The sequence below is a fragment of the Drosophila grimshawi genome, unplaced genomic scaffold (assembly GCF_018153295.1).
Source record: "Drosophila grimshawi isolate 15287-2541.00 unplaced genomic scaffold, ASM1815329v1 contig_311, whole genome shotgun sequence".
Taxonomy (NCBI): Eukaryota; Metazoa; Arthropoda; class Insecta; order Diptera; family Drosophilidae; genus Drosophila; species Drosophila grimshawi.
Window position 1 is genome coordinate 24369421 of NW_025063098.1, and position 10748 is coordinate 24380168.

General features: G+C 37.3%; 1 protein-coding gene across 1 annotated transcript in view; it reads left to right on the forward strand.

The window, feature by feature from the left end:
• Window positions 1-7850, forward strand: part of LOC6568156 (maternal protein pumilio) — a 29196-nt gene extending 21346 nt beyond the window's left edge. The window contains exons 3-7 of the mRNA XM_001994564.2: window positions 2351-2592; window positions 2761-2887; window positions 2949-3067; window positions 7286-7616; window positions 7695-7850. Of these exons, the coding sequence (XP_001994600.1) occupies window positions 2351-2592; window positions 2761-2887; window positions 2949-3067; window positions 7286-7616; window positions 7695-7850 (975 nt within the window). The remainder of the gene's footprint in view (window positions 1-2350; window positions 2593-2760; window positions 2888-2948; window positions 3068-7285; window positions 7617-7694) is intronic.
• The last annotated feature ends 2898 nt before the right edge of the window (window positions 7851-10748 follow it).

Consider the following 10748-nt stretch of genomic DNA (forward strand, 5'->3'; position numbering starts at 1 on the left):
TCAAAAAAAAAAAAGAAAGAAAAAACAACAAAAAACCGAACTCGTGCAGCATAAAAGTTAATTAGGCAATTTTTAGTGGCTTGCCCTAGGGGCTGCGGGTGTGCGGCAACTGTGTCATGATGTGATTTTAATAATATACCAGCCTGTGTGCGTAAGTGGCATATCAAACAGTTATAGCCTCAACTATCACTTCAACACTTTGTGCATCTTCTCGAATGTATACAGAATGTAAAGTTGTTGCTTGTACATTTTCCTCATTAGAGACAACATTCTGTGCATTCAACATTCTTAAAGTATGTTGCGAATTTTAGAAATTCAGACCATGTGTTTTGGGTTTTTTGCGTTTGTTTTTTTTTCTTCGAAATTCATGTCGATTTAATGCGAAACATTTAACATTTCAAGACATTGTTATTAATTAAATTTCGTTTTTATAATTCATTAGAATTGAATTTTGAAGGCGAAATATAAATTAAATTCTTTTAATTTCAAAATTTGTCTCTAATTTATTTTGTTATTTGCGAAGAAGTGATTTTCTTCTGTCTAAAATTTAAATGTTTTGGTCTTCATTTCGAAAGACGAAAAAAATGAGTCAATCATCGGTTTTTCCACTCAAGCGTTAACGACAAAATGGACTCATAATGTAGTCGCAAAATGAAAGAAAAGAAAATGTTGGACATAATGAAATCCGGCTATTAGTTGGCTCAGTTGAACTCTGATGTTCTTGCCAACTGATTAACTGATTGAGGTACTTGTCAGTCGCTTATATTTGCCATGTGCGATAAATGCAGTCGTTGGCTGTGGAAACAAAAATTGCTGCAAATGGCATCATCGAGCTTGCCAGGCAGTTGTTTGTCTGACGAAGCAAGCAAGGTCTGTCTCTCTCTCTCTCTCTCTCTCTCTCTCTCTCTCTCTGTCTCTTTTGTTCTCTATCTGTCTGTCTCTATGTCTTCCTCATTCTGTCTGTCTATCATTTATATATCTGTGTATATATTTATATATCATTTGCAGTGCAGTTTGTCAACGGCAAAGCGGCAAGCAAAGCTTCTCTCATAAGTTTGTTGGCTTGGTTATTTACAGCTGGGCTGTCTGTCTTCTGATTCACAACCCATTCCCTCCGCCCTACTTCTCACCCCTTTGGCAATCGTGCATATGATTTATTTCTCTATAGCAAATGACGTGCTATGTTCTTTATAGAGTTCACTGGCCCAACGAGATGATGGCCGCGTCAAGTAATTCTGCATACTTTTACGATTGAAAGTAGAAATGTTATAAATATGTTGCAGGCTCTGTTGCAACAATGTGTTACGTATCCGATTGCATATTGTTCCCCCTGTTAATAATTGTAGCCATGGCAATGCGTAATATTCTCATCAATGTTTAAACTGGCATTACGTATGCCAAAGTTGGTTATTGTGTTACGTAACAAGTGTATTGTATATAAATACAATTGAGTCTTTCTTTACTGAAATGCATTTAGGATTGTTTTAAGTTAACCTTAAATGTCAAAGTTTTGCTCTTGTGTGTGTGTGTAGCATTTAAAGTTTCCTGATTCAACTGCATCCTTTTCAACTCATACTTTAAGTATTGCAACTGATGTAAAAGATTTTTGTGATTTTCCCAGCGAGTCCTTTTACTGTATAACCAGTGCCAAAAAGGACATAGCCTCTCATTACGTTCCCTGCCAGAATATTAGTTATTTATTATATTTTATATTATTTCAAATTGAGTGTAGGTAGTTAGGTAATATGTATTGTCTAAGTGACATCATAGGAATTCTTGGACTCTCCAAATACACATTTCCTAGCTGATTTATAATTATTTATCAGTTTAATGCTTTCGTAATGAACTGTAATTTAAAAGCGATGCAATAGTCACATCATATTGTTTATTAAAGGCCCAACTGCAGTTAATTTCATTAACTACCAACTATGCAGCAGGCGTTAAGATTGCTTCTTAGATATATGGTAGGGAATGGAGAGGGAGAGGTAGAGAAAAGGGCGACATAAATTGTCGACGATGATAAAAGCTTGCAATGCTCGTAGTTGACTCGACTCAGTGGGATTAGCAGCAAAAGTTCAGCAAAAGTTTTCCGTTTAGTGCAGCAGGAAACTGACTGGACGCCTGTCCTTGGCCGGATGACGGAAGATGGAGGGGGCAGTGCAGAAAGGGAAGGAAAATGAAAGGAAGTCAGCTTGTGCGGTAAATTATTGATGTTGTTAATAATTCAATTGCAAAACGCGCAGATGAAAAACTTTGTTAGGCTGTTCTTCGCCATCTGATTAGTTTATACCACAGCAAATTTTGATGGGACTTGGACTTATGTGGATTCTTTTCTTTATACATATTACAGATTACCACATCGACTGCGAAGAAGTTGTGGGAGAAATCGGATGGTAAAAGCGGCGCCTCCGGCAATACTGGCGGCCCATTGAATCCCCTGCAGATACCCGGCGTTGGCGATCACTCGTCCGTTTGGAAGGATCATACATGGTCTACACAGGGCGAGAATATATTGGCACCTCCCCGGCCACGTGGTTATCCACATGGTGGCGCTTCAGATACATCCAACAGCGGCAATGCGGGCATCTTGAGGTGAGTTTTGTCTACAAGTCTACAGATCTGATACGTAATTATCTAAGGTACACAGTTAAAAGTTATCGATTAACCTATGATAATACTATAATAGTTAATGATGATAAATAAGTATGAAAGTTGAGGGATATTTCACATATTAACCGATTTTGTTCTTGCTTTGAATAGTCCCCGCGATTCGACATGCGTTAAGATGGTTGAATATGTTCTGGGCGGCTCACCTACTAACAAGGAGAGTCCCCTATCCAGTTTGGAGCCGCGTATGCGCAACTTGAAATTTGACGATAATGATAAGGTGAGTTTATTGGTTGATTCCCAGCTTATGCACAGATAACATGGCTTGTTTATGTTTGCAGTCACACGATGATAAGGAAAAGGCAAATTCTCCGTTTGATACAAACGGCCTTAAGAAGGACGACCAGGTACCAAACACAAACGGAGTCGTCAATGGCATTGACGATGACAAGGGATTCAAGTGAGTAGACAGCGAATGGTGAACACTGATCAACTTTTGTCTGTCCGTATGTTTGTCTCTGTCTCTGTCTCTCTCTCTCTCTATCTCTTTCTCTCTCTCTCTCTTTCTTTCTATGTGTCTAGTTCAAGTCTGGGCAATGGCATTGACATTAGAATGCCTATTCCATTGCTCAAACTGGTTTCTTCAAGGTCCACCCGTTGACAAGTTCTTGTCTTGTCGTCGAACAGTGCTAAGAGCGACGGGGTAGTAACGTAGACTTCTGGAGTTGTGTGTCAGTTAGTTGCTTCGATTTATGACAGGCAGGGGCACATGTCAAGTGGAGCTCTTTCAGAATTTTGGTTTTCTATTTCTATTTTTTTGAGACTTGCGTTCGTTTTCCATTTAAATATGAATTCTTGTAATTTATTGTTACATTTTATCTCATTAATTTGGCAGATATCGGGTTTATTAAAACCCACTAATTATTTTACTTTTTTCTCTACTTTTTTTTACTTTAAACGTCAGTTATAATTAAAATGTCGCTTAGACGTGGATATCATTAGCTCTACCCACAGAGATACAATGCAGCTTTAGATTATTTTTTTTTTTTATCAAACTCTGTGTTGACATCCGTTGAGGCACACACACAATCTCAGACACACACACACACACACCCACTTTGTCAAAAGCTGCCCACTTGGCCCACATTTTGTGAATTTATTTCTTTATGCCTGCTGCTTGGTTCGCTGTCATTTTTTTTCCATTCCTCTCTTTTTGTAGCACTCGCATATTGAAAGATGATTCAGTTTGTCAAGTGTTTTATGGCCAGAGTTTGGTCTTACGAGTATTTTTCGGCAGCACTTTCTAAATGCGCTTGAAAGTCGAAAGAACTTTCGAGTTTTGGCTTTCAAGAAAGAATGTTTATGGTGGTTATTTATATACCCCCCAAAACCATTAAAAATGGCTAAAGGGATGGGTATATTGACGTTATGCAAAAATGTGCAATGGATTCTTTAAAACAGAAGAATTTATAATAAGAAAAAAAAACATGGAGGGACGTAAACATTAAACCATAAGAAACTTTTAAACAATATATATGTATATATATATATGTATATATATATATGTATATATATATATGTATATATAGATTCACTCCGATCTACAGGGTATGCCATCTTCGGCATGCCTAAGATAGTCATTCTTTGTAGTTATTACATATTTATAGTCATAGGAATATGAGTTTAGATGTCAATAAAATATTTTGTTTCATGCATCTGTTCCCTCTCTTTGTCGTTATCCATTTTTATCTAACTGTCCTATTTGGTTTCTCAATCTTTTCATTTTTCTACTACCTTATTTCTTTCTCTATCTGCTATTCTCTCTTAATTCAATTGGTTTGCTTTGCCTTTTTCTTTAATTTTTTGCATTTCGTATGCACATTAAAAAAGCAAAAACGTTTTTAAATAGGCTCTTACAACACGCACTGTCAAAAATTGCAGGCCTTTTATAGTTTCTCAGAGCAATTGAAAACCAAACCAAAAATAAAAACCAGTCTTTAACATTATTGTTGTTGTTGTTGTTGCTGTTGTTGTTCTTATTGTTGCTCTGTTTTGCCGGTTTTCTCTTTCAAATGTTGTTGTTGCGATTTCATTGCCGGTGTCGGCGAAGCCAAAACGTGTTTCAATGCCAAACGTAATAACTGTTATGATGTAAGTAATCAACAACAATAACAACAACAAAAACAGTGAGTCAGGCCTGAAACGCAAAAAAAAAAACAAGATCGATTTTATTAAACAGTTTTTCTATAGCATTTTGTTCGATTAGTTTTCGGTTAAGCGTTTTTGTTTGTTGCGGCAGGTTTCTTTTTTTTTTTTTTTTTTTTGTGTACCACTTTTTTGTTATTTCGTTTTTTTTTTTGTGTAATTTTTTTTGTGCTCACGTTTTGTGTGTGTCGTGTGTAATGAAATTTAGTTGCGAAAATTCAAACGGCCGGCTTCAATTGAGGCAACTAACGAAAACGGCCAACTTTGGGCTAGTATTTGAGTTCGAGTTTCAAGCTGTTAATTTTTTTTTATTTTTATTGTTGTTGCTTGAGGTTTCAGTTACTACATCAGAGCAGCTGTCGACCTACTCTCAGCGGGGACTTGGCCAGCGGGGATGGATCGGCCAGCAGTTGTTGTTGTTGTCGTTGCCACCTCTGCTTTGTCTGTCTGTCTGTCTGTCTGCTGTTAACTTGGTCAACTTGCCGTCTGACCTTTTTATCTACTTTTGGGCAGCGCACTTTCTTTTTACTTTGAAAGTGAAAATAGTTTATTCGTTTCTTTGTGTTGTTTGTGGCCATTACATAAGCATTAAAGATTAGAATACGAGATTCTTGGCTAGAATCGGACTTACATGGGCATATTGCCAATGGAACTGACCTCGCACAAATTCTGACTGTCACTTTGATATTAGATGGTTTTTGTGGTTTTTGGGGCAGGAAACTGTTCTCATTAGCCCCTTTTAAGTTTTATGCAACATTGCATAACTAAAATCCAAACTTGACGTTTTTCAGTTTTGAAGAAGAGAATAGGAAAAGACGGAAAATTTAAGGTTGTAGTTTGAATTGAGTCATCAATTTAATGAGTAGATTAAGAATGAAAATAAATTTCAATAACCGAAAATTATTCCAAAATGATATTGCTCCTTCCCTGATAGTCAAAAATTTAGAAGGAATAGTTGAAATGTTTGAACTGGAGACCAACAGCCATTTATTGTAATCGACCAGATAATGGAAAATGTACAGAGAATATCTGAAATGTTTTAAGTGTGTAGTTCGTAACCAATTTTCCCCAAGAGCTCTTTTTACATCTTAAAATAATTACTACAATTGAAAGCCGTTATTAAATTGCCATTTGGCATCAGGTTTGGTTAATGTCTTTTGGCAAAAATGATGTCAAGCGATGATATATCTACAGATCTTTTAACGTCAATCTCATGAACAAATGAATAAAATAAAAAAAAAAACATATGTTTGGCAATATTAAGTGAATTAAAAAATTAAATGATAAGCAAAATCAAAAACCTCATCCAATTTGGTTAAGTTTCGGTTAAATTATGAGCCACGTGCTAAGCTTTCAAGGTCCGTTACAGTTTGAGAAGAATTGCATACGCTGATTTCATTGTCTTTGAATTAGTCACACTCATTACAGTTGCGCGGTCACTGCAGTTGCTGTTATTGTTTCTGCTGCTGCTGGTGCTGCTGCTACTGCTGCTGCTGCTGTGTTTGGTGTTAATGACCCGACAGTTAAATTATAGCCAATTTGTGTTGACTGCATGTTAGAGCGAGATGGCACCATACATAATACATACAAACTCACATACAGTTTTATGGCCACTGCTAGCCAGGTTGCAGAGCTATGGGGAGCGTGCGCAAGCACGCGCTATGAATGAAACGTATGAACAAATATACACACATATTTCCACAGAATTATTATTTATTGTTATTCATTTGAATTTACATTTGAAGCGCCGGCTGTATAAATAAACTTGTTGCTTATTCAGATTAATTTAATGGCAGTCGTCAGCTGCCGTTTGGCGGTAGAATTTTTTTTTTTGCTGACGTCATAGAGACCCTCTTCCCCCCACACTGCATTTAATTAGTCGCAACAAGTTTGTTGCTTAAGTCTTTTGTTTCCAAATAGTGGACGACTAGTCAGTGTCAACGATTAACAAACTGTAAACGGTACAATATACCAATTGGGGCCAAAAGCGCAAATTTATTTTTAATTGCCAATTAGTTTTGATAAATTTGTTTATAATTGTTTTTATGCAATCTCTAAATAATTGCCCTACAAGTTTGAGAGTCGAGTACTAAAAGTGTTTTTTAGTACCATATTGGAGCGTGTCACGACTAGGTTGTAGTTTTTGAGTGTGTCTGGGCTAAGCATGTGGTACAATTGTTGTAAAACTATAGATACCTTTAACGACTGTAATGGTGGGCAAGGATGTGTAGCTGTTGTCAAACTGTTTTAGGCAATGAGTTCTACAGTGCAATTACAACGGTATTTGTGGATTCCGCTGAAATGCCCCAGTGTTACCACAACTTGTATATTTTCAAATATAAACGATTCAATTGGGTCTACAGTACATCTGCAACTGTATTCATGGATGCTCTTAGTTTGCTCTAATTATTCTACATTTGGTAGTGGACTGTTTCTTTTTTAATTCCACGTTTTTTTTTTTCTCGAATTGCAGCCGCACTCCCGGCTCCCGTCAGCCATCGCCCGCTGAGGAGACACTGCCACGCCCACCCACACTGCTGGACCAAACACATCATGGCGGTTTCCCACAAATGCCCCACTTCAATCACATGCTTATGGATCATGGCCAGGGTCACGTGGGCATGGGCGCCGCTGGTTCAATGGGCGGCGGCGGCGTTGGTGGCAACAATTCCGTCGGAGGCGGAGGAGGTGGAAATGGCGGCGCCGCTGCCGCCTATGCGCATCACCAGATGGCTGCACAGATGAGTCAAATGCAGCCGCAGATGATGAATGGAGTTGGTGCCGGAATGCCAATGGCCGCACAGGTGAGACCAGCAGCAGCATTAAATGTAGCACACCAGTTTGACAAGCATTGTTCTCAGTATTCCACATTTGACTTGCAGTCACCGATGTTGAATCATCAGGGTGCACAGGCAGGCGGACCCAATCACATGGAATCCTCGGGCAACCTTTTGCAACAACAGCAGCAACAGCAGCAGCAACAACAGCAAAATTTTGATGTACAGGTGAGTCAGAAATACATTCCTATGAGCAAATAACCTTATAATTGTTAAATCCTACGATTGTCGTTGCTGTGTCTGCGTCATTTATTCTGTTGCATTAGATAATTGTAAATACATATTATTTTCTTAAATTATATATATTTTTGATCATCAGTAAGCGCCGAGTCGAAAGAAACTTTTGCCCAAAGTAGTCTTTTAATTTAAAGCCTCACTGCACAAGAACTTTTAACTTCTGATGAGAGTTTTACAGTGTGTATAATGCTACCTACATCGAATGACAACTGTTTTAATACAGATCTATTGAAAATTCAGTTTTGATTTAGTTTTAAGGTATACAAATCAAAACTTTTAGTACTACATCGGACTACCATATTAAATAATCAATAATCAGTGTTTCGATTAGACTGATATATGTATATATATTGTAATGTGGCTTTCATTGTGATCAATAAATGATGCTTATTATTATTGGAAAAATAGAGAAAGTTATCCTTTGTAGCTGTGCATTAAAATATGGCTCTATATGTTTTTATATATATAATTCTCACGAGCTGCATATAGCAGCGATTGTTGTTTCGCAAAATCGCCAATTTTACTGCCAGCTAATGGCAACTGTAATTATACAGGGTATCTGTGCATCACTTGAGAGCAGCAGTAGCACTCTTAGCTGTAAATTCAACAAAATGAGGTCATGTGTGTTGGTGTGTGTGTGTGTGCGTGTGTTCTGTTGCGGTTAGTTGTTGTTAGTTGCTGTTTTTCATTTGGAGTGGACACTGCAGCTGCTAATTTACCACATCCGGCTAAAAAGCATCTGCTAGCCGCCCTATTGCCTGATGTCCCTCCAGAGCCATTTCCGGAAAATAAACCCAAATCCAATCCCCATCCTGCGCAGAAAAGATGGGTAAAAAAAAAAAAACAAAGAGTCCTCTTCGCATGCAATTTATTTCGAAACAGAACGGAAATCGGATTTATTAGCCGCAAAATTGCTTTTAAGCTTTAGCTGTCCAATTTCACAGTGGCTCTCAAACCGATACCACTTTTGAGTCCCGCACGGCTCTCTACTTGCCTCTCTCCGCGCTCCTTTCTCACTTTCTTGGTGTGTAATGACATTTCTGTGTCGTTTTGGCTTTTTATCTAAGGGCAAAGAAGGGAAAAGTCGCTCGACATTAAATTGAAAATCAATATTGCGTTGTTGCAGCAGAATGCTGCAGTTCTTTTTGTTGTTTGTTGTTGCTGTTGCTATCTTCCGGTGTTGCCACGCCCCCTTGTGCCCTTTCCACTCCCTGCCACAGTTTCCCCCACAGTTTTGAGCATGGTGAAAGCAAATTGACATTTCCACACTTTAGTCGTTGCATTTGCTGTTGCTGTTGTTGAGTCTTGGACAATCTTCACTTCCGTTTTTTCACACACACACACACACACACCATGCTGATCCTGCCCAACTCCTGCCTCTACCAGCTTCCGCTGGTGTTGCAGAAATTTTTGTGTCGCTTTTGTCTTTTAACTTGCCAGAGTTTCAAGTTGCCTGCTGCAACTTACTTTATCGTTGCACTTTTTGCCTTTTGGCCTGGCCTGTGGTTCGCTTCTTCTTCTGCACTCTCGTGCCACTTTCCCCGTGACACTTGTGCCAGTCAGTGTATGCCACAAAGATAGTCAACAGCAACAACAATAGCAACAGGACAGGACACCGGCGGCAGCTGATGTCATTACGCTTTAAGCTAAAGTTGCGCTTTTGTAGTATGGTCTGTGGCAGGTTCGCCTCTGGGGTGCGCTTGCTGCGCTTATTTTGTATGTGTTTTTTTTTTAATGTTTATATTGGATAAATTGTTATAAAAACATACTTATGTAATTTAATATGTAAATATGCCTTTTACCACTAATATTTTCAAGGGTATCGTATATATTAATACAGAGATTTTTAAATTGTTTATAATATGATAAAATCATGTTGAGTGTTTGCTATTTTTTCACAGTTTGTAGTTTTTTTTTCTTATTATTATATATTTAACTAAATTTTTAATTTTTTTTTATTTGTTTTGTTATTTGGTGATAGATTTTCAAGTTTTCTCAGCTCTAAGAATATAAAATGAATATTTTGTCCACAAAATCTGTGAGAAAATTTCATTGTTAATTGCTGTCGTACAATTATCTGTCATTTAACTGATATATATTTATATGATTACATTTATATATTCATATACATACATATCCACACATACATATATATAAATAATAACAATATATATATATATTTATATATATATTGCAGTTTAAATGCTGTTGGCTTCTGGCTACTTTTGCTCCTTTCTGATTGTGTGGATTTGCCAGCATTTTTCTTCGTTGGTAATGGCAAATATGTTTTTGGTCACATTGAAATTTATATTGATGGTCTCTGGATGCCGTCTGTCTTGGCAACAGTTTGCATTCATTTTAACGTCTCCTGTCTGCTCGTCTCTGCCCCACTCTCCACACTCTCCTCTGTACTTGTGTGCCAGTTGATCTGTGGTTCTGTATGGTCCTTTCATTCCTTTTGCCTATAAATAATGATTTCTTTGCCATTTGAGCAGCTGTTGCAGCTTCAATGTGCAACTGGCTGAAAGTGCTACTCTCTATCTAGCTGGCTGCTCATGCGGGTCTTCCCACAAATGCATATGTAATTGCATTGGTCATAAGGAATGCATCAAACAGAACCCAAATTTATATATATATATATATATATAATGTATACTTGTATGTACAAATATTCATATGTGTGTGTGTGAGCAGATTACGGGTAGAGAGAAAATTTGTAATTTTTTTTTTATAGGAAACATATATTTAATAAGATAGAAGAAGTGTAATTGAAATATATGTGATTTTCTATATTTATACATATATTTTTTATTATTTCTACTTTTATATTTTTCGAAAAACAATTTTAAATATGTAAATAAC